Consider the following 22,990-nt stretch of genomic DNA (forward strand, 5'->3'; position numbering starts at 1 on the left):
GGCACAGGATTGTGTATTCGTAGTATAGTTTAAGGAGATATTGAAATAGATATATTTCTAGTTTCTTCTGCAATACATACACAGACATATTGAGGAATTGGAATTTCTCAGACTCTCGGTCTCCCCATCAACACAGATTTAAGTAAAAGTAAAAAACAGTAAACACTGAATAAAAAAACAAGTCTTAATATAAGAAAATATTAGAAAAATATTAAAAGAAGTATACGTATATATGTATATATATATATATATATATATTGATTTCTATATTATATATTTTATAATATAGAAATCAATATATATATATTTTGTCTCTATTGTGTTAACACTTTTATTTTGAAAACCAGCAGTAGACTTACTTATTCTCACTCTGAGTCAAAGTTTAAATTTAGTGAAATTGTTTCGTTTGATATTAAATTCACAGAATGTTTTCAGGTGAAGATCTGAGTCTGTAACACGAGTTTCTACAGGATGAAGACAAAGAAAGAAAAATAAAAGAATAAAGTCGCTTTTTCAACATTTACCGAAAAGCTTATAATACAGGCGAACTCCAAATATAGGTGCGACTGGTTTGACCACCGCTGCTTCAGGAGAAATTTAAATCTTCTGTCCTGTTTGTTTAGTCAATTTCTCTCCAGAGAAAATGAAGCTGCAGGAAACTGGAACGATTCTGTCCTAACTGCAGCAGAAGCAAATAAATCAAACACAACAAATTAAAACAATTTATGTATTTTATTTTTACTAAAAGCACAAAACAGGACCCTGATCTCAACCTTAGTGCTTTCTCTGCATCAACCACAGAGACATCCTCCTTCACTTTAATCAAAGACATTCATTATTGTGCAGTCTGCAAATGCAGCTTTATACCGACACTTATCGTATTGCAACAGATCATTAGGTTCTATCAGACATAAATAAGGAGTGTTGACAGGTCACAGTTATTTGACCGTCCTGTTGTGATTTCACCACTGACGGACATGTTACAGATTCTTCTTTACGTAAAGGCTTCAGAAGACAGACGTGAGCTGAACACAATCTCTTTAACAAAAGAACACTTGTATAAAAAGTACACTTCAGTGTCACATTTCTCCCCCGAGGGAGAAGTTTAGTGTCGTGGTAAAATATTTACTCATTACCTCGTAACAGCTTCTGCTTTGAAATATTCATTTTCATGATAAATAATCATAAAATAGCACATTTGCTTCTTCATTGATCCAAAACAAATACTGCACATGTAATAGTAAAATTTAAGTTAAAACAGGATAGAATATGAAAATAAAAACATTTGGTTGGATTAAAAAGATTCAATATATTTCTAAGGACATGAGAAAGGAGCTGTGCAGTTTGCGGACAACGTTTGGAGTGCTGGTGCATTTTTTAGGAGATGCATTATGAACACTTGTAGTGGTACGGGAGCGAGGGGAGGGGCGACGGGTTCAGGTCTCGCACTATCTTGTTCAGGCTGGAGATCTTCTCCTCCAGCAGGTAGTTCTTCTTCTCTGCCATCTTGTGCCGCTGCTCGGTGATCTCCAGAGCCTTCAGCAGCTGAGCGTTCTCCACATACAGGTCTTGGATCAGCATGTCTGCTTTGCCGTTCTTGTTGAGCTGGAAAAATCAGAAGAAATTAGACGACAAAGGGTTTGATAACAACAATATGAATCCAATCTGATGTTGGAGACTAGTGTTGGAATGAAAAATGTACCTTTGAGTTGATTTTATAGAAAATGCAGAGTTATGTATCTTTGAGCAGTTTGGACTGACCTGCTCCTTCAGCTGAGCAACCTTCTCTTTGAGCAGCAGCTTCACGTTGTGCAGCGACAGTTCGATTTCTCTCATTCTCTCCTCCATGTACTTCATCTTCCTCTCCCTGTCGTCCTGGTGATGAGACGGAGAATATCATCAAACTGCTGCAAATGTAATAAAATGATAGTATATCTTGAATCTTCTGTTAGTTAAATTGAAATAGTCTTTGGTTGGGTCAGAAACAACATATAGACCAAATAGTTTTGAACTAGATGCTTTATTTTGTCTTGAGTTCTATCACATTTCTAATGGAGATGATAATAGTTACACTAGAAAAATAAATAAAATATAAATAAGTATAAAATGTATTCCAGATACCTACAAAAAAAAATAATTTAATGCATAAATAAAATAACGAACACAATTCTAAACAAAATAAATAACAAAATAAATCAAATATAATTCAGGTGAATCTATACATGGTGCAAAAAAGAAAAAATAGATGATTCACTACCACTCACAAACCCGAAACACAGATATGACAATAACAGATACACAATGTAGTAATGACACACTATTGGGGAAACAATGATTTGGCTCATGTGGACTTTCTAACACTAAAAACCAGATAAACATTCAAAGTTAACAGCAGTGTGACGTGTTTGATCGCTCCACGTTTAAGAAAAAAAGAAAACATAACCCTTAAACTTGTGATTTACTTTGGTCGTGCAGCAGCAACACAAACGGCAACACACAGACCCAGACGGCAAAATAACAAATCGACAGGTAGAAACATTCGACCGTGTGTGGTGTCAGAGAAGAAATACAGACATGATCAAAACAGCGAAAAGACAAACAGAGAGAAGCTCGTACCTTCATTAAGAGATCTGGAGAAACCCTGACTGGACACAGACAGTAACACACTGAAATTGCTTGATTGTTGGAAAAAGGCTCAGAGGACTGTTAGGCAATGACCTCGCCTCAACATTAACACGCCTCGATGATCGTAAGGCAAAGTGTCGAACTAGATTCAACCTCGGAGGATATTTGATACATAAATAAACCCTGTCTCAGACAATGGTGAATGTTTCAAGTGCAAAACCGAACATTCCCAGAAAATGTACCCCGTGTTTAAACGACTCCCTGTAATCAAGAATTAAAAAAATACACGCAGATGTTACATTTTCAACGGCATGTCTTACAAACACGACATTTTCAACAGTAATGCCATTATCTTAATGGAAATCTCACGGGGAGAACACCAGGAGTCTTTCCTGTGTTTTCCTGCCACCTGGTAGCAAAGAAATACAATTACACATTCAGGCCTTTTCAATCAGGCACATTTGTTCACAATCTCCTATAAGGATGCAGAGAGGGCGGACATTTTGTGCTCCAGTGGGATTTTTTTTGCTCCGAACAGAGCAGAAGAAGAGCAGAAAGTAGGGAGAGCAGTCTCGGAGGCAAGAGAGGATTAAGCAGGGAAAGACGCTGGTGTTACAATCCACCGATCCGCCGGTAGCTGTCTGCGTGAGCCGCCCGCTGCTCCGGCATCGGCCCCTGGAGAGAGAAGGCAGGTACACTTCACCAGAGCTCAGACCACGCCTCTAAAGGCCATACACAGGCTATAGTGGTGAGTGCACACAAAGAAGTGTGATCAATGCTAAATGAGAATAACAAGGAATTATGAAATAATGATGAACATTAACAAAGATAAAATACACAACAGTGAAACTAAAACGATGTCGTAAACTATTACTGGTTGAGGTAATCATTAGTCCTGTCCATACTGGCTATAAAGAGAAAAATAATTTTCTTCTAAGTGCATTGTTTCTTAGCTGAAGGACAAAAATACAATAGTAAATAAAAAGCTTCATACAGATTATTCTGTTTATCATTAAATTAGATGTATAAAATCTTAACTGTCATGAACTAGATTCAGCTTCCAGCGTATTCATTCTACGTTTGAGATAACTAGGTATCATACTGTGAGAAAAAATGACACAACGAGATGTCAGCTGCCGTTACAATATGTGATAACTCCAAAAACCGGGACGAGCTACTTCTCCCGGATGGAAAGTGACAGACGTTTGTGCAAAAGGTGACAAATGGAAAACAGTGAGCAGGACCACACCCAGATGATGATCACACCACTTCAGTCACCAGATGGAAAATTAAATAGACGCGGTGAGTTCGGGCAGAACAACACACAGGCACTACGGACTAAATACCAAACCCAAAAAGTAAACACTACACACACACGACATCAGGTGAAGACAAACAGGTGCTGAAGATGGATGTGTGACAATCACCAAAAACAAGGAGCACAGCAAACCCAGCAGTAAAACAAGGGAATGGAAAATAAAAACAAATGAGGATCTATATAACTATTTCACACTCAACTAAGGTGTTACTCAAATTTTATATGATTTGTCATAACTTTTTTCAACACCTGAATTGAGTGATTTTTTTCCTAAACCAGCCGGACAGAAATACAATGGGCGTATTTACATTTAACTCCCATTATATCCTGAAAAACATCCACAGCACGAGGTGTACTTCCCCCTCAGGCATTTATGATGAGCTCATGATTATGAGAACAAATAGCCGAGATGTGACAAAAGAAAAAAATGACAGTGGAAGAAAAAATGGCAGGAAATGAACATAAAACCAAACCATGCAACGACGCGATGGCACCAAATCTTCAGAGGCTAAAATATCAATTTAATTACACTATAGGAAAAGTCAAAGTCTCACAGCACACACTGGTTAGTTATCAAGGAACAGCCCTCATCTTCAAGTCTTATGCTTATCTGTTATATGTCAAACGAAGGTTCGGGTGGGACAGTACCTGCATGTTGTCCGGGTCGTCACCTCGATGTTGTCCTCTGGGATTCCTGTGAGGGGACGGAGGCAGAAGTCCGACTAAGTGAGCCTGGAAGCTCTGGACACAGTAAAAAAAACAACGAGGGAAGAATTATAGCCGAGATAGAAACAGTGTGAGGTGACTTTATTTCACAACAATTGAATCACGTATTCTAATTTTTACTTTCAGTTCAAAAGAGTGGCTACTCAGATTTGGTTTTTTAATTTGTCTCGTCCCGAGAGCAGAACCAATAACGTTGCAGCATATGGATACGACAGTCTTAGTTGTGAGAGTAAGAGGAGAAACGTTGGTATCCGATTGTACCTCGAGCAGCTGTGTGGACAGTCGAGCCATTTGTGCTTTGAGCGCCTCGTTTTCTTGCTGAAGACTCTCCAGCTCCGTGTGTTCTTTTCCAGCTTCACAGCCCTGAAACCGGCGCACGTACAATAATAAGAATTTAAGAGGTTTCCACATGTTAAAACACAACAAAGGTTATTAACACAAAATGTTTTACCTTGGTCTGTTCCTCTTGTGCCTCAAGCTCCTGCTTCAGAGAAGCGTTCTCCTGTTCCAAAGCCCTCACCAGCGACGACTGACTCTGATGTCTGTGCTGCTTCAAGGACAAGATGGTGGCATCGAGCTGACGGACCTGGAGCAGAGAATCAAAGGGATTCAGTTTAGTGACAGGGTAGAACAGGTTGTTAAAGTTAGCGTCAGTTAGTTGGAGGCTTCAGCTCACCTTCTCTCTGGACTGCACCAGGTCTCCTTTAATGTTACGCACTTCAGCCTGAAGCCGCTCGTTCTCCTGCCTCAGCAGCTGCTGCTCTTGTTCCATCAGCCGAGACATCTCGTCTCTGTACAGCTTCTTACTTGGACTGTGCAGACCGCTGGAGTGCAAGGCCATTTCTAAAACATGTTTCTGTGATAAACAAAGACGGAGGTCAGCTCCACTGAACATGGAGGAACAAGTCGACTTCATTTCCCCGTACAATTGAACATTTAACATACATTCAGTAAAAAAACATCCAATGAGAATCTGTGTTGAGAGAAGATTTTGGGGTTGGTTGCCTCTCAAACGAGTCTGTTAAGTGACCAAGATGGAAAACATCTCACTTTGTCGTTGGCATTCTGCAGCTGTTTGTGTAGGATGGCGACTTCACGTTTGAGGGAATCCCTCTCCTTCTGCAAAACTCGAACGTCGGCTTTGAGACGAGCACTTTGATGATTCACAGCCTGACAAGTTTCATCCACTGTCTTGACCTAGAGAGGATAAAAAATAAACATTTTAACAAAAGTTATCTCCTGCGGTTTCTGCACTGAACAAATGGTCCAACATTAGAATGAACATGTGGTTGCAGGAGGCTCTTACCCTCTCCTGAGCTTTGGCGAGCTGGTTGCAAAGGCCCTGATTCTCCATATCCACACTCTTCCGCTCCTCGAGTAGATGGCTGAGCTTATTCTCCACAGAGTCCAACTTGACTGCCTAAAAAAAAAAAAAAACAGAGACAAGTGCAAATGTAATTAAAAACGTTACTTGATGAACTTTACGGCTGAAGCTGGATCACAACAATATATCTCAGGTGCCTCAAGGCTGCAAAATACTCATCTTCACTCACTTTCACTGGGACATGAAATTAATTTGGTGCTGTTCATACTTTCTTTGTGTCTGTGCCATGCTTTGATGTGACGTGTCCACAGCCTCATTCTCACCTTCTCTCTGAGGTCAGACAGCTGCAGTGAGAGCTGGGCGTTCCTCTCCTCCAGCTGTGCAGTGTCCTCCAGAGCTTTGTTCAGCTCTGCCTCCAGTGAAGACACACACGCTGCCAGCTAACACACAACAGCCACCAATTAACTACCCACTACGACCACCACAAAACCACGACGATCATCGTTTTATACAAAACACAGTTTACCTTGTTTTTATCTTCAGCAGGGAGCGCCTCCCTTCTCTTCTTCTCCTTCATCAGCTCCGCCAGCTGCTGTCGTAGAGTCTCCTGATCAGCCATGTTTTGGAAATTTCTCTCGGACAGGATCCCGTTCTCATCCTCAAGTTGTTGGCTCTGAAAACGCAGCTCTGCAATCTGCAAGAGGAAATAAACGGACGTCTCGATACATGCTTCTGAATGAAGACAGACATAAAGCAAAAACAAAAACTTGTTTATCGAGTTGTATGTGAAGTACCTGGTTCTGGAAATGTTCTGCTGCCTTCTGAGCGGCGCCCTTCTCATTCCTCAAGTGTTCCAAAGTTCGTCTGAAATTAAACAATGGAATGAAAAACAATATCATTTTACACAACTCAGTAAAAAACTGACTGACATGAGGAATTGAAAATAATATTTGGCGTTTCTTACGTCAACTCTTCCTTGGCCTCCTTCAAGTCCTCCTCCTTCAAAGCAGAGATTTTCTGCCTGAGGAGGAGGTTTTCTTCAGCAAGACGACACGCCTCAGATCTACAGACGGAAAAAAACAACACATGAGGCAAAATCCAACACGCTACATTAAAAACATGACCATCAGAATCTCTCAGATATGTTTCACTACATGTTGATTAAAAGCAACTTTTTCTACCAAATACACACATTGAGCTTGTAGTTTCTTCTTTTCTTTCTACTGGAGAACTGAGATCTGTTGCATCACACAAAGGTTGAGGAGCATTAGGACACTAATCACATCAGGCAGGAGAAACACGTGTGTTGTGTCTGGGAACAAAGGGGGGAGCGTTTCTCAAATCACCACCAGGGACGGGACAACGAGAAGCCACAGGATACGCGGGAGCACGGGATCCTAGTATTTCTGCACGTTACCTATGGGCCTGCGTTGTTTCATCTAAAGTCTGTGACTTGTCCTGGAGCTGTGTGACGGCTCTGCGTAGTTTGGAGTTCTGCTTCTCAAACTCTTCACAGCAGTACTCCAGGTCACTCACCCCCTGAACTGGGACCTCCAGCTGACTGGTAGGATCCAGGGAATCCTCTCCCGTGGGGCTCTGCGATCGTCCGGCGTCTGGATGCGTTTCTGAGAGAATCTCATCCTGCCGCTCCAGTTCGTCGAACAACCCTGACAGCCTGGCGTTTTCCTCCCTCATCCTGCTGATCTCATCCACAAGTGAAAGCTGCTCATCTTGAAAATCATGGAAAATGTTCATCCTGGTTTCAAGGTTCCAGACGCTCTTTTCAAGTTCACAGTTCTGCTCCTTCAGTTTGGCATTTTCACACATGCAATCTTCGTACTGAATCTGAAGATCTGTCACTCTTAAGGCCTTCCTCTCGAGCTCTCTGATGTGCTCCATTAACAGAACCATTTTAACTTTGAGGCTGTAGTTTTCCTCCAGAACCTGGCGGCCAGATTTGATCTTCTCACTGTTATGAGCCAGAAGACTCTCGAGTATTTCCGTCTTCTGGTGAAGCAGAGAAATCTTCTCATGCAGGAGTCGGTTCTCCTCCGTGGCAGTGTTGTACAAACCCTGGAGTTTTGGGAGAGAGTCGTCCTGGTTCTCACAGTCACCATCTTTATCCAGATGTTGCAGAAAATCATGTGAGCAGTCAGCACGCTCATCCTTTATTTTAGCGGTTAAATGTTCACAGTCCGACTCTGAAACCAATTCAGCTTCCTGTTTACAGCGGTGAGAGTTATTTGATAAAACATTAACCTCAGCCTCCTCCAGAGACAGTTCACCAGGGTCACCCGTCTCCCCCAGCACCGATGGTTCAACCACTGTCTCGTGACAGGGCTCATCTTCATGGGAAAAGCTTCCAGAGTCATCTTGAGGTTTGGACTCATCTTCACATGATGCTCGAGCTGTTTTTTTCTCACCCTCCGCAGCGTCTTCATCAGCATCCTCGTCTTGAAACACCTCAAGCAACGAGGACGCTTCACGGTGCATCTCTACGGAAACAGATTCTTTTTTGTTTTCGATATTCCCACGATTTGAGTTAGTTCCTTCGTCATTACAAAGTCCAATTTCTGTGGAACAACAGCTAACGTGAGCTTCGTTAGGGTTCAGATCTCCAGGTTGAAAATCAGAAAGAACTCGATTTTCACATTCGTCACTGATATTCTCAGTCACAACCATTTGATTGTCTTGTTCTGGGTCCTCAGAGTCATCCATGGTTATTTTCAGCAAGTTATCACCATCATCATCAGTAGCAGGGACCTCATTATCAGATTCATGGAAAACATTGATATTTGCAGGGCCTCCATTCACAGAATCAAGTGCATCCATTACAGCTTCAACCAGGAAAGGTGACGAACAAACTAGTTCTTGATTAGAGGACTCAACAAAATCCTTGATCTGGATTTCAGGTACTGGACACGTTTTCTGTTCTTCACCAGAAAGAGAAATACTTTCTCGGATGTTTTCATTTTCCTCTGTGAATGAGATTAAATAATTTGATCCCCTCATTTCTTTTTTCTCATCTTTTTCTATCGAGGTTGAAACCCGATCGAGTTCCTTCTCTAGCTCTTGAATTCTTCTTGTAAACATCTCTCTCTCTGCTGTAAGGCCGTCTTTGTCATTCTCGACTTTATCTTTTAACTTCTCCTCGAGAACAGATATATTCTCCTGCAGCTCCTTCCTGTCAAATTCAAAGTCCTCAGCTGCCTGTTTAAGCAGCAGCTCCAGCTCCTCGATCTTCATCCGTAAATCATCTCGCTCCGTCAACAGTCCAATCCTCTCCGTTATCTGACCCTCAGAAATCACCAGCATCTCCTTGTAACTGGCCTCAAGTTCCGACTGGTTGCTCAGATGCTCTGTCCTCTCCTGTTTAAAATCCTCCACGGTTTGATTCAACAGGAGCTCAGCCTGCAGAGCTTTGGACTCAGACTGAGCAAGAAGCTCGTCTTTGACTTGCAGACTCTCCTGGAGACGGTTATGGAGGTCGTTCAGCTGCCGGCTGAGCTCTATCTCTTTTGTCTGGGCCAAACTAATGAAGTCATCCAGTTCATTCTGCAGTTGCCTGCTTCTGATTATCAGTTTATCCAGTTCGTCCTTGTGGAGACTTTCGAGCTCACGTCGTTCTTTAGTCCACTCTTGATTCAGGCTCTCTCTCTCCTGCTCCATTTCCTCCTTCATCCGTCGTCTCTGTTCCTCAGCTTTTTCAACAGCCTCTTTCATCTGAGCCTCCCAGTGTCGCCTCTGCTCACCGTGGCTTTCAGAGAGCGCCTTCAGGTCACGTTGGTAGTGCTGTTCAAGTTTCAAAACATCAGCCTGAAATTGCTCGGAGACCAATTCTTGTTCGACCGAGAATCGCTCTTCCACCTCTTTGAGTCTTTGGGTGAAGCTGATCTGGATTTCCCTCCTGTACATGGTTATTCAATGAATGTTACAGCAACAGGATTGAACTCGTATTTGTATCATGTCAACAATTCTGAACAAAAACATTTTTATATTTAAGCTTTTTATAAAAGGAGTAGTAAAACATTTCAGAAAATCCACTGTTTTCTTGCCAAGAGTTAAAGGAGAAGATGGAAAACACTCTCACGTCTTTACAGTAAATAAAGCAAGGAGACCATAGCTTAGTATAAACACTGGACCAAGTTAGCCTGACTTTATAAAGCCACAACCCGCACCTATAAAACTTAAAGGTAGCATTGGTAAGTAACACAGCACAGAACCAATCATGCCTCTGTCCGGTTGCCATGTTAGTGAGTCAGTGGACTTTACCTTCAACTCTTTATGCTAACGTAACCAGTGGCTGCTTTAGAAGAAGTTACCATAAGATAAATAAAATGCACCGAAGCCTCACCTCTCCTGAACCATGTCATCTCGTAGTTTGTCCAACATGCTGCTGAGGGCGTCCCTCTCTTCGCTGTGCTTTGCGGTCCACTCCGTCATGGCCTCTCGGTGGCTCTCCTCGAGAAGAGCCCTCTCCTCTGCCATTAAGTTTTCTAGTCTCTTCTCCACATCCTCTTTCTCAGTCTCAAGCTTCTCCCTCTCCTCATTCACCCTTTCCTCGACCATCCCTTCATAATCCTCCTCCAGCTGCAGTCTCTCCCTCTCCCACTCCTCCTTTAGCTTTTTCTCCCTCTGCTCAAACTCCTGTTGTAACTGCAATCTCTCCTCAAGAATTCTTTCGAGCAGCATTTCTTTATGGTGCTCCTGAATCTGCGCTCGCTCTGTCTCCCACTGCTCTCTGAGCTTGCCGTCCTTCTCTTCTTGTTCCTTGACGAGTCTCAGCATCTCCTCCTCCAGCAACACCTGCAGAGACTCATTGTTCCGCTCATCCAGCTGAGCTCTCTCCTTCTCCCACCGCTCCGTGAATCTCTGCACAAACTCACCCTGCTGCTCCTCAGACCTCATCCTCACCTCCTCTAGTTTCTCCCTCAGTTCAACCTCATGGCTCAGCAGCAACTGTTCCTTCTGGCGTTCACACTCATCTAACAACCTCAACTCCAACTCAGCCTTTTCCTCCTGCACTTTCTTCATCTCCTCTTCCAGTCTGGCTTTAGAAAGTCCAATGTGCTCTTCCTCGAGTTTCTTAATCTCAGCAGCATGTTGTTTTTTCAGAACCTCGATCTGAGAGTGATGGTTTTCATCTGCCTCAGACTGTTCAGCTTCAAGGTTCTTCAGCTGCTCCTCCAGGTCAGCGGCGTAAGTGTGGGCCTCCAGCAGCTGTTGCCTGAGGTTTCCCACTTCCTCGTCTTGCAGCTTTTCAAGCTCTTCCCTCTCCTCGGCCTGCTTCCGCCCCAGGCAGCATCGCTCCAGCTCCACTTGCTCGAGCTGGCTCTGGAGCTCCTGTGCGTGGCACTGAACACTGGCCAGCTCTTCCCTCAAAGCCTGGACCTCCTGCTGGTACTGGAGAACTACGGTGACGTTCTGGTCCTCATGAGTGGATCTCTGCTTGTCTACCATCTTATCAAATTCATTGATCTGGAGAAATAACAATTGTAGATGAATTAAAGGAGCAGTTTAACATTTTGAGAATAACATTAAATTGCTTCCTCACAGATTTGGATTAAACATTCAACACCTCTGTTTTCTGTACAGTAAATATAAATCTTTAGTCGACAGCCGGTTATCTCATCTTTGCATGAAGACTAGAATCAGTGGAAATGGTCACAAACTGTCTCCCACTAGATGTTAAGCCAACTTCAGACTGGCTGTAACCTTATATATACTGTTAGTCTCATTTCAATGACAGAGAGAAAACATCAACAATAGTTTGAGGCGCCGGATTAATTGTTCATTTAATTTTATTTAATCTCAAACAGTGCTATATATAAAATGCTATATGCCTCAATTCACACTACTGATATTGCATCAATGTCTCTTCTAAGTTCGTTTCTAATAATTGGAGATCTTCTAAATGTACCTTGCTTTCCAATTGGTTTTGCAGTTCCTCCATTTCCTGAAGGTGTTGCTCCTTCAGCTGCTCCATCATCATCTCTGCCTCCAGGCTCATGCTGAACGGCTGAACCTCCTCGGAACCGATGCCTGACAAAAAAGTTAAATGAGAAGTTTGTTGCTGTGACTTGTTTCAGTGCAAAATGTCAATGTTTCACAATGAAAAGTTGTTAGTGACATTAGTTCTCAAGAGATTCATTTTAAGTAAAGGTGGTGTAAGTGAACCTGGATCAGACTCCATGCCAGGACTTTTACTCTCCAGCTCTTCAGACAGGGGTTTGTTGCAGAGCTGGTGAACTCGACCAAGACTGTGGAACTCTTGCAACTCTGACTGGAGCTCGTCGATGCGATCCTGCAGCTCCTACAACAAAGAGAAACATGTTTTATTATTTGATGACTAAAATAATTTTATCACTACATACAGCACTGTATCTTTTTTTTTACTTTTGACTAAAGCATCCACGTTTGTAAAGAAAATATCACCGTCACCACATGTGAAGAAGAAAATATTACCCTGCACTGAGCTTCATGGCCACTGCTGAGATGTCTAATACGCTCCTCTTGGAGGAAGAACTCCGCACTGCCAGGGTCTAAGTCTCCAAACTACAGAAAATGAAAAACAACAATACACAATAAGAAATAACAACACAGAAATAAAGACCTGTGCAAATAGGACAGAAAAAGACGAAGGCATGTTCCACCAAAAATTCTGTTTAATATTTAAAAACAGTATTCACATCCAAAAAAATGTGTGTACCTTTTCTTTCATTACGTTTTCCAAATTTGTCTGAAGCTTTGAAATATGACTTTGAGCCTCTACTAGTTTGTCTGTGCTGTCCAGCAGCTCCATCTCAAGACGCCTGTTTTCCTGGAAGATACAGATAACAACGTGACATTGGTTAGTAAATGCAAATCAATTAGTGAAGAGATAAGAGTAATTGATATAGTGGTCAATGGTACATTAAAAACATCACGAAAAATTCCCTGTGGTACCTTTACAGAAATGGAGAGGTGGTCTCGGAGAAAAGATTCATCGTCCCTGATCTTCTCGATCTCTGCCTCCAGTTCCTCTCGCTGCAGGCCCGCCTGCTGCTGGATCTGGTCCACCTCCTTCATCAGCTCTGATCGCACTGCTGCGAGCTTCTCTTTTTGCTCCTGCTCAAGCTTCCTGCAAACATTGAGCCACAGAGGATCCACAATGTTTCAATATTGAAAAGTACAATAGTCAAGACAGAGACAAGAGGTGACATAACACATGATGAGACACAAATAGAGCAAAAATCACATTAACAAACAGATTCACACGTTCTGTATATTTTACATGAGTGTATAAGACCATGTTAAGACATTATATTTACCTGAGCTTGAGGTTATTCGCGTGCTCAATCGCAGAGTGATGCTCGTCCACCTCGGTGGCGAGCTGAGTTTTCAGCTTTTCTGCTTTTTCCAGGTCAGATCGGATTTTCTCTTTCTCTCTCAGTTCCCTGTCTACGCGCTCTCTGATAAGAGAAAACATGAATACTGAAAATAAACAACCCTACAAATCAAAATCATCTTGGAGATTTTATTTTTCTTGTTTTATTTCAGGATAATCAGCTGATTTATAATTATTCTGAATGTACGGTTACTCAAATATAAACAAAGAGCTGCACTGCAGTGATGACTCGTACTCACAGGAGATGTCTGATCTCAGCTTTGAAGCTCGCCAGAGCCGCTTGGTGAATCCCATTCTTAGTAACGAGCAGCTCGTTTTCAAGTGCCATGGTGAGATCTCCAAGACTCAGTTTGCCGTCCAGGTCGAAATTCAAAGCCTGGAAAAAGATAAACATGCATTTGTGGAAACTTTGTAAATAACTTCCAACTTTTACAAAGTTTACATACTAATGATAATAATTGGCTTCAACCATAACTAGTGGTTATAATAATTAATTTAAAAATATAAATGTACCTGCAGGATCTCAGTGCTGTTTTCAATGCCTTCATCTATCCAGGCATCCAGAATGTATTCAGCTGGAGTGAAACCTGTACCATCATCAAGGGTGGAGAAGAGACGCATGCCGATGGTGCTGGTCAAAACAGAGGAGGTGGCAATCCTGCGGCCTCCTTCATCAAACGGCTGCATGGAGGAAAAAAAGTAAATCTTAAAAAATTCCACTTAATCTTGCTTTCAATTATTGGATTACAGAGAAACTAGAGGGGGAAAATGATTTGGGTAACTTTTTCTCTTCTCTTTCATAAAGCAAAAACAAATAACCAACAAACCTAATTAATTAACAAGGGAATTGCACTCACAGTAACCAGGTAGAACAGGGGGGGGCGTACCTGAGTGGAGTGATGTCTTTTCAGCTGTCTGTAGGGTGTGGAGGCAGATGGTGTGGGGGGTTTGTTGTGGTTTACTACCCTGGATACAAGCTCCTGAACGTTCATAACTCCACCGTCAGTTAGGCGCTGAAGGAAATCCTCATTTACCTGAAAGATGACAGAAAGCTTTCATTACAGCAACGATATTTCTTTACACTGTTCATGTGTGTGTGAGGCCGAACATTTTTTTTTTTTAGGACTTAAAATTGTCTGAGCAATGTAATCAACAGGAAACAAGGCAATTTGAAAATGTATGTCAAATATAATCACATACATTTATGGCCCTTTTGTTGCAAAGATGCAGTTTCCACTTTTGTGCCTGATGCATTAAATTGCAAATGCAGTGTGATCTTACAGTAACCCACACTGACTTCAAATCATTTAAATTGAGTATTACTGAGATTGAAATCTGCTCTGAGAGAAATGGCCTCTGCACTGAGTCTCTAACTAACCTCCAGGCCCAGATGTTCACAGACAGCGAGTAGCTCAGTGTGGTCGGCACATCCGTCCCAAGGTACGTCCAGCTCCTCACAGGCTTCACGTAGCCTCTCCTCCAAACAGGTCGGCAGAGGAACGACAGATCCCCGAGGTGTGCTTGGCTCATCGGGGTTCCAGAGGTGCATCTGGCCTGGATGCAAGAAAACAGACAGTGACTTTTTTATTTTTTTTCCCCACAGTATGAAGCAAATAAATAAAAATAAATCCAGCTTCTTTGACGTACCTTCTGCCTCATACTCCTCAGTGTTTGATTCCTGAGTATTCCAGCGCTGTAAGAGACAAAAAGAAATTGAATTAAAAAGATTCACCATCAATTGTATCAAGACAAAAAGTTTCTCTGTGACAATTTCCATTTTTAAATTAGGCCACGTTGAATCTGGGTGTGAGGGGGGGGGGGGGGGGGGAGTGTCTCATTAAACAACACAGGAGCTTTTGTGATGGCATGAGGCCCGAGGGAGGGTCAGTGGGTAAATCAGGAATAATAGAAAAATTCATCATGGATAGAGACTTCATCTTTTCTCTCCTGTCAGACGCAGACATGACGAACATTTCTTAGTCAGACTTTTATGACTACATGCTCAGAAAAAATTCTAATCTTATCACCTATAATTTTTGTCTTTTTTAACAACTGTAAACTGGTGCTGAAAAAAACTGAGATATAATAAAAGCATGATATTTCATGGGTTTTAGGGTTAAATTATTTTGTTGATCAAAAACAATTATATGAGAGGCTGATGCAGAACACACACACACACACACATATATATATATATATATATATATATATATATATAAAGATTTAAAGTAAATTTTTGAATCAAAAAGTAAAATGAAAACATCTTTTAACTGAAAGTCCAAAAATAAGAAATATGAAAGGAGGAGGGGTTTTAATGGGGAGTGACCCACTATTCTCCAACCCGGTCCCTGCGTGGCCGTCTATTGTTTGGCAAGTAAACGATGACGGAATGAAGAACAGATGGGATCCTGCAAGTGGCGTTTTGATACATGGTGTATAGGCATCCAGGAGGGTGGGGGAAGTGGGGCTCATTGTTTCTCTTTCACAGCCAAACTCCCTCCTCCTCCCAGAGCGCCGGGCCTGTAGTCTCTGTGGCAGAGCACCCCTGACCCAGCCCCATCTGCTGGCCCCCGGGCTGGACATCGCAGCATTGTCCCAATCTAGATTAGTCAACACCAAGACACGCTTCACTTCAGGGTCCCAAATTGTGTTTGTCTTGGCGTTGGCAGGCCTCTGGGGTGGAGTCACAGACAACACATGGAATATTAACACATCCATCCACACACAAGCTGAACTGGCCGTCTTTGTAATGTTTTGTTGACCAGTCGTTTCTTTGTCGAGGTTTATTCTGCCTGCTGCAGCACATCCACGCTTGCACGTTCAACATTAGTATGAAAAATGGATCTGTTGTCTTCAACCTAACATTAAAGCCGTAGCAGTCAGTTATTCTTAATCTTACACATTTTTATTATTCAATAACTTTTTAAATAATGAATCATTTAGCAGTTTCTTAGAGACATGCGTGTGCATCCAACAGTTGAAAACTCAAAGGTAAAAAAGCAAATAGTCAATATTTCAGCAGCGGGAAGTAATAAATGCTGGCACTTCCTCTTATAAGTTATATAGACTACTGATAAATTAAATAAATAAACAACTTTAATTGTCAAACCCAAATGTGAATTGTTGAAGATCTTGCAGGTCATTGATGCTCAGACAAAGTGTGAGCTTAGGCCTCCTTACATATGTCAAACAACCCTCAGCAGTGAGAGCTGGATTATCCAAGAAAAGAATCCAGAAGATCAACCAGAGGAGCCACGCAGGGAGCTGAGCTGTTCATGGCCACGGTTGAACTAAGGCTATGTAACCGTCTCACTAAAACCCGAGACGACTTAGAGACACATTTAACGTCAGTTATAAATATGGGAGGACGCTTCACAGCAGCCACAGGGAATATTAACTATTAACACTTCGACAGGAACCTGTCTCACTTTTTATCAGCTGAAGACGCTGATCTCGGACATGATGTGCAGTAAATTCCTGAATCACTGTGCTGTTGCCTTGTCTACCAGCAGATACACTCAGGGCAAAGTTCAACTTGACAGTGAACACTTGTCGACTCGCATAGAAACGCTTCATGAAACGTTAAACTGACAAAACTGCACGATGCTACACAAACACTGCGGATGCGTCTTGATTGCCTGAGGCTTACTGAACAGCAGTTATCCTCCCGGTGTTATCTACAGCCAGTGTTATCTACAGTCAGAACTATTTTATGCAATGACCAGAGCTCTGTGAATCCTGTGTTGGAGCGTCTACATTTCAGGATCTACCCTGCATACCACTAAGCTGATTAGCTAAGAATAACGCCTTGCCACCAGGTCTTTGGCTGCAGAGAGACACAGAACATCCAAGGACGGGAGGCGATAAGGATCCGAGTGTCTGGAGGTTCAGAACAGGAGCTGGAAAAAGACCTTTACCTCACGTTTCCTCGGAACGGCTGAGTCATAGTTGTCGTCCTGATCCTCTCCCTCCGCTGGGTTCGCATTGGCAACTTCAGATAAGTCTGAAATAGGCTCCACTAACTCGGGCGTGGAGCGGCGGCCGTAACGTTTACTGCCCTTCACAAACTTTGGTTGGATCTCTGGAGACTCTGAGGGGACAGAATGAGAATGAATTGAATATCAGTTTGTTTATACAGACAGACTTCATGGTTCAACACGTCACAGCATTCCAAATACTGAGGATAATTTCTCATGATAAATTAATTGAATGTTATGAGCAATAGTAACAGTGTTTGCTATAGGTCTGATGGCGCTGATGGAGATTTGCAAAATAAAAAATGTAAACTTTTAAAATACTTTCGAAGGCCTTTATAAGAAAACAAACTCAGTGCTTTAAAAACTTTAGCAAAACTTGCAGAGGTCTTGTTAGATACAGAGACAAATTTTACCACTTAGGGTTCAACATGTAGCCTCCAGCAGCTACTTCTCCAAAAGACGTTACTTCTCTAAAAGTGGTGACTAAAGAATCTTTTGAGCCAACATCACATTTGTGTTAGTGAAACAGAAAGTACAAGGTGACTTAGTTTCAGGTGCAAACTTCAGAGAACTTGGTTTCAATATGCTTCAGTGGAAGTGAGACACACAAACTGAAAGTCAATTATCAGTTACACGATCTCAGGATACACGTATCTTGCAGAAAATCTCTCAGCCTGATTAATATGAAACTTTGAAGCATAAATATTTTTTCCAAGACTCATGTTTACTATAAGCAGCTACCGCGATTAAAGACCAGGCCGTGCCAATGGGGCAGCCATGACGGTGCAAACAGTTCAGCTGAGAGCTAATTGGCTTTGGGCCGACACTTTTGGCTCGGTGCCTCTGTATGTAGATATACAGCTGAATCAGCAGGATGCTGTTCTAGTTATTCAGCCAACAGCACTGACGACTTGGTGACTTGGTTTCTTTAAAGTTCATGATTAAACTTTACCTGGTTTCTGTAAAACGTCCTCTTCTGCTTGAGGCGGCTCGATGGCTGATGACAAAACCAGAATCAGTGCATTCTTGAATTGGTCAAAGTCAACCTGCAACAAGAAATAAAAAAAAATTAAAAAAAAGATAATGAATTGAAGTTCAAACAAAATGTGAAACTTCTTTGTGTAAAATGCAAACAATGCTGAGTATGTGAAGCCGAGTAAAAACAAAAAAATAAAAGCGAATGTTCATGAAATTCCTCAGACTGGGTGTAATTCCCTGTAAGGACGGAGGCCGGGTGTCCCTGGGTGTCTGGGTGGAGGAGGGACGTCACACTTCAAGAATCAACAGCTGCTAACCCTGAGTATGGTGATTTTCTTTGTGCGGTGGAGGCTGGAGGCTTTAGGTGGGGGTTCTTCTTTTTGACCTTATTGTTGGATGCCATTGGTAGGTAATCAGTTCACTGGCCCCTCTGCTAACATTTACCCCTCCCACACACGGTCTGCACTTGCCATACAATAGCCTTCCGTCTGTGCACACGCTTATAGACACAAAAAACACGATGCAGGCGTGTGGAGGTGAATAGTTTGTAAGTTCTCATAAAATCTATGAGCTGGAGATTTGCTGAATGTATGTGTTTTATATAAACTGTGTTACGTGAAGTCCGTTTATACACATCCGACCAGTGTCCTCCCCATTTCATACATCTCCACATGGAGCACCCTCAAACAAATACCGCAGAGATGGGGGTGATTATCTGGCTCTGTTGTCCTGACGACAGACACCTGGGATGAGGGCTGATGGGTGCACGTTCTCTCCTCAACAAGACGACTAACAAAGCACCAAAAAGAAAAAGAAAAAAAAAAAAGCCTGGAGACACAATGACATGAATTCTGGAGTGGCTTGACGCAGGCATCTGCCAAACTGAAAAAGACAGAGGACCCTACACACAGAAAGCCAGGAGGGCCCAGCTCACATGTACATCAGAGGAGGAACAATAATTCTCTTGTGAAAACAGCGATGCTGAGAAAATTCCACCCAACAGTTCCCTTCCACAACATGCAAGCAGTACAAAGACATGCAGTGACCGCTGGTTTCTACGGTTTATCACACTGACTCCTTTCAGGGGCAGAGGGGAAAAACTCACCCTGGCGGTGAGGCGGTCCTGGTTCTGCAGCAGCGCATGGAGAAGAGTCGGTGTGGCATCTTCCAGGTGCAGCGAGTGGCAGAGGTCAGAGAGCTCCTCTGGGGACAGGGAGCCGCAGCCGCTGGTGTCGAAACTGTTGAAAAGTTCTTTTAGCTGCTCCTCGTACTGGTCCTGCTCTTGGCCGTCATCCATCCCACAGGACAGCACCCTGCCCTGAAAGTAAAGAAAAACCTGCATTACATTTTAGCTGACGTGTCCGTGCAGAGTGATGTACCAGGACATCATCGGCATTGAACTCCGCTGTTAGACTGAATAAAACAAATGATAAAGTTAAAAATCTCTTCAGTCTGTGTTTAGAAGACAGACCATCAAACCACAGTTATAACTACTCACAGCAAGACAGGAGACATCGATCTCAACAGGTTGTTTTTCTGAAAGCACCTTCATCTGAGAGCGTTGCTGTGCGACTGAGCGGCCGACACGCAGCTCCAGCGTCATTTGTGGGCAAGACGCTGCTAATCCAATTATAATGATTAGACAATCGGGTAAATTGATAGACATGACCAAGTCTGACACCGACCACGACGCTCTCTGGACACTGAGCTGGGACAGAAATACTCCACCAGCAGGAATAGACCGAACCAGTCATGACAGGAAGCTGCAATATCTTTGTAGTTTGATGTGGTTTAAACATATTTCTGAATATTTTATTTCAATTATCAGCAAATTTGAATTTTTGACACCTAACATAATAAAAATCGTGAAGTTAAGTGATAAAAATTATACGTGGCAGGGAACCAAGTGGAACAAGCAGCAGGGGACTAATTCAGGAGGTTACACCAGAAACTTCTGCCAACTTTGATTGGCGACGACGTGTGGGATCAGTTACACACGGACAGAAAGTTTTTGTTCTTTGATTCTGGGACAAATCATTTCTGTAACCGAAAAACAATGAGAACCGCTCGACGGAGAGAGCAAAGCACAAACAGAAGACTGGAGCTCAGCTCGTTAGTTAAACGCAGAGGAAGCTTCAATTCTCTCAAGAAATTAAAGACACACAAACATTGAATCTTAATGATCTATCGGCTGATTGGTTATTTAAAGAGATGAAGGTGAGAAGTCCTCGTGGGTCAAACAGAAGAGTGACCACCTGATGCTTAAGAAACGTACAAGTCAGTTCACATGAGCTTTAGCAGAGCGCTAAAGTATTCAACTACTTCTATTTTTACTTTTAATACAAGTATCTTAAGCATCTTGTAAAAACATTTCTGCTCACTACACAAGAGTTGGAACTTCTGGCACCATTCCTCTTTTTACATGGTGTCGTTTTTTGCTTTCTTTCTAGATATTAGTGTTTATTGGACTTGAAATTCTTTCTTGCGTGTCTCTGTGGTACTTTTTTTAAAGCTTATTCCTGCATTTTGCATTTTTGCAAGTTTGAGTCTATCCAATTCAGGGAGCACCCGTCTGACCCCCCCAGCCTTTCCAGCTGCTCTCGGAGATCATCGAGCACTCGGCCAGGTGTCCCCCGCACCCCAGACTCGGGGTTCCCATTCACCGCAGACAATAGGCTGCTCACAAAACCCAAATCAGTATTCTGCATATGCACATGTGAGTGGCTTATGAAACGCAAGGAAATCATGGCTCAGCAGAAAGAAATTGTGCAAAGTGTCAAGAAATAAAAAAACGAATTCTGGAGAATTGCAACAGTTTGCTCCACCCTGAGCCATGTCAGGAATAATAAAGCTAAATAAAAGTTTATTTTGATGATTCTCTCCTCAAACTTGTTTTCTGCACGCAGCCTCTGAGCCAATTATCCTGGCAGCCCTCCTGCTCGGCCCTGGTCAGTGGTCTCACAGCTGCCGAGGCCAAAGAATGATCCAGGTCACCACAGCGAGGTTAATCCTCACACTACCCCTGCATTCACTGGTGCTGATGTGACTGGTAGCAGATGTCAGTCCAAGAAGTAAATAATAAATATCCCATATTAAAATCGATAATTATTAACCCGCTGTTCTTGTTGATTATCAAAGTTTTCTCAAAATAGTATTTTACCATATTGCATTAGTTTTTCTTGCAAAGGGAGGAACATTAAAACTGCACAGAGTCCCTGGTGAGATCCTTTATATCAAGCAGAACATCACGTTACATTAAGACCGCCATATACTTCATATACATCATATTTCAAAGCAAATAATAAATAAGATAAACAGCATTAATAATGTACTGACCCACCTCATTTATCAAGTTATCACTGATTATGAGTTTTATTTATTTAACCTCTGATTGTCATTATAATCTGCTTTTAATGTGTGATTATGATGCCTCCCGAGAAGCATGTGCCAATGGAGATACTGACAGTGCAAATATTTCAAGTGTAAGGTGAAGACACAAAGAGATGTATTTTAAAAAGTCATCATATCTTCAGCAGATATTAAAAATAATCTACATAAACCTGGTGCAGCACCGTGTTTTAGTTTAGAACAAACTATTTTAAAAGCCATGTGTGAGTTCAGCTAACACTCAACAGATTTGCAACCAAGCTGAGTGAAGAGTGAAGTGTGGATGAAGAGCTCAGGAAAGACAAGAGTCAAAAAACAACGAGGAAAAGTGTCAATAAATCAGATTGGACCTGGTTCTAAGTGATGAAGTTAGCATCCCTCATTTAAATCAGTCTCATAGGAAAGATATTTGATGCAGTGACTCACAGCTGCAGCTGAATAAAACAGTTATTAGCTGCACAATCACATTTAGATCGAGTTTATCTGGATGAACCAGTGTCCTCAGTGAAGTGTGGAGCTAAGCTAACGAAGCTAACCCAGCAGCTGGGACTCAACGGTTCGTCTCGACTTGACTTCATCCCAGGATTGCGCCTTAAAATCGGCCTCAGGGGAACTTCGATCACCGGTTAGAATGTCTCGTAGAACCACTCACCAAAGTCTCCGGACCCGGGGCGACTCTCGGCTCCTTTTTTCCAGCGGAAATCTGCCGAGAAAACGCGGCCACGGAACAAACTTTTTTTTTTTTCTTCCTTTTACACCCGCGTCTCTCGGAGCCTCCTCCCGCGTGAACTCGGCCTCTCCTCCCCGCGGAGAGATGGGAAGTCGCCGGTGGTGGTGGTCGCTTGCGGAGGCTCGTTAGGTTGTCCGGAGAACGTGTCGTCTCCGCCGGGGCTGGTGTGTGTGCTTTGTGTCCGAGGCTGTGACATCCTCCTCTGGTGCGGAGCGGATTTTGAAAAGCGGCCGGAGGAGGAAGGGGCGGTGACCGGGAGCCTGAGTGGCCACAGCCCGGCCCCCCGCGGACCAAACCCCCGGAGACATGGAAGTACAACCCAGGCTGCTCCTGGAGGTCGTTTCAAGAAACAACTCAAGACCTGTTTCTGTTATATTGCTTTTTATTAACTTTATCATATCTCTAACACCGTTCTCCTTATTTTTTACTTCTTTTAACTTTAATATTTTAACTCCTGCACATTTTGAATTCCTCTGTATGTATTTAAATCCCATGCAAATGTGTAATTTCTCTGTAAAAGTTTAATTTTGCTACAAAT

At 42.5% G+C, this 22,990-nt stretch overlaps 1 protein-coding gene across 9 annotated transcripts; it reads right to left on the reverse strand.

Annotated features, from left to right (window-relative positions):
- Nucleotides 1-717: 717 nt before the first annotated feature.
- On the reverse strand, nucleotides 718-22,719 carry nin (ninein (GSK3B interacting protein)). Of its 9 annotated transcripts, none has more exons than XM_069535842.1 (29): nucleotides 22,375-22,674; nucleotides 19,441-19,653; nucleotides 18,310-18,403; nucleotides 17,298-17,470; nucleotides 15,028-15,073; nucleotides 14,759-14,934; nucleotides 14,268-14,414; nucleotides 13,894-14,061; nucleotides 13,620-13,756; nucleotides 13,304-13,444; nucleotides 12,939-13,113; nucleotides 12,703-12,813; nucleotides 12,459-12,548; nucleotides 12,171-12,306; nucleotides 11,914-12,035; nucleotides 10,348-11,471; nucleotides 7,411-9,900; nucleotides 6,958-7,056; nucleotides 6,788-6,857; nucleotides 6,520-6,687; nucleotides 6,317-6,433; nucleotides 5,976-6,089; nucleotides 5,720-5,866; nucleotides 5,346-5,525; nucleotides 5,121-5,255; nucleotides 4,931-5,032; nucleotides 4,592-4,684; nucleotides 1,762-1,875; nucleotides 718-1,605 (listed from the first exon to the last, which is right to left on the reverse strand). In XM_069535842.1, exons 2-29 carry the CDS (start codon nucleotides 19,630-19,632, stop codon nucleotides 1,390-1,392), a joined length of 7,077 nt encoding a protein of 2,358 aa, XP_069391943.1. In that variant the 5' UTR covers nucleotides 19,633-19,653; nucleotides 22,375-22,674; the 3' UTR covers nucleotides 718-1,389. The 9 variants fall into 9 exon arrangements, with proteins under 9 accessions (XP_069391943.1, XP_069391941.1, XP_019953484.2 ...); XM_069535840.1 differs by lacking the exon at nucleotides 22,375-22,674 and adding an exon at nucleotides 19,834-19,936; XM_020097925.2 differs by lacking the exon at nucleotides 7,411-9,900 and having other exon boundaries at nucleotides 22,375-22,719.
- Nucleotides 22,720-22,990: the final 271 nt, after the last annotated feature.

This window comes from Paralichthys olivaceus, chromosome 12 (assembly GCF_024713975.1).
Source record: "Paralichthys olivaceus isolate ysfri-2021 chromosome 12, ASM2471397v2, whole genome shotgun sequence".
NCBI classification, from domain to species: domain Eukaryota; kingdom Metazoa; phylum Chordata; class Actinopteri; order Pleuronectiformes; family Paralichthyidae; genus Paralichthys; species Paralichthys olivaceus.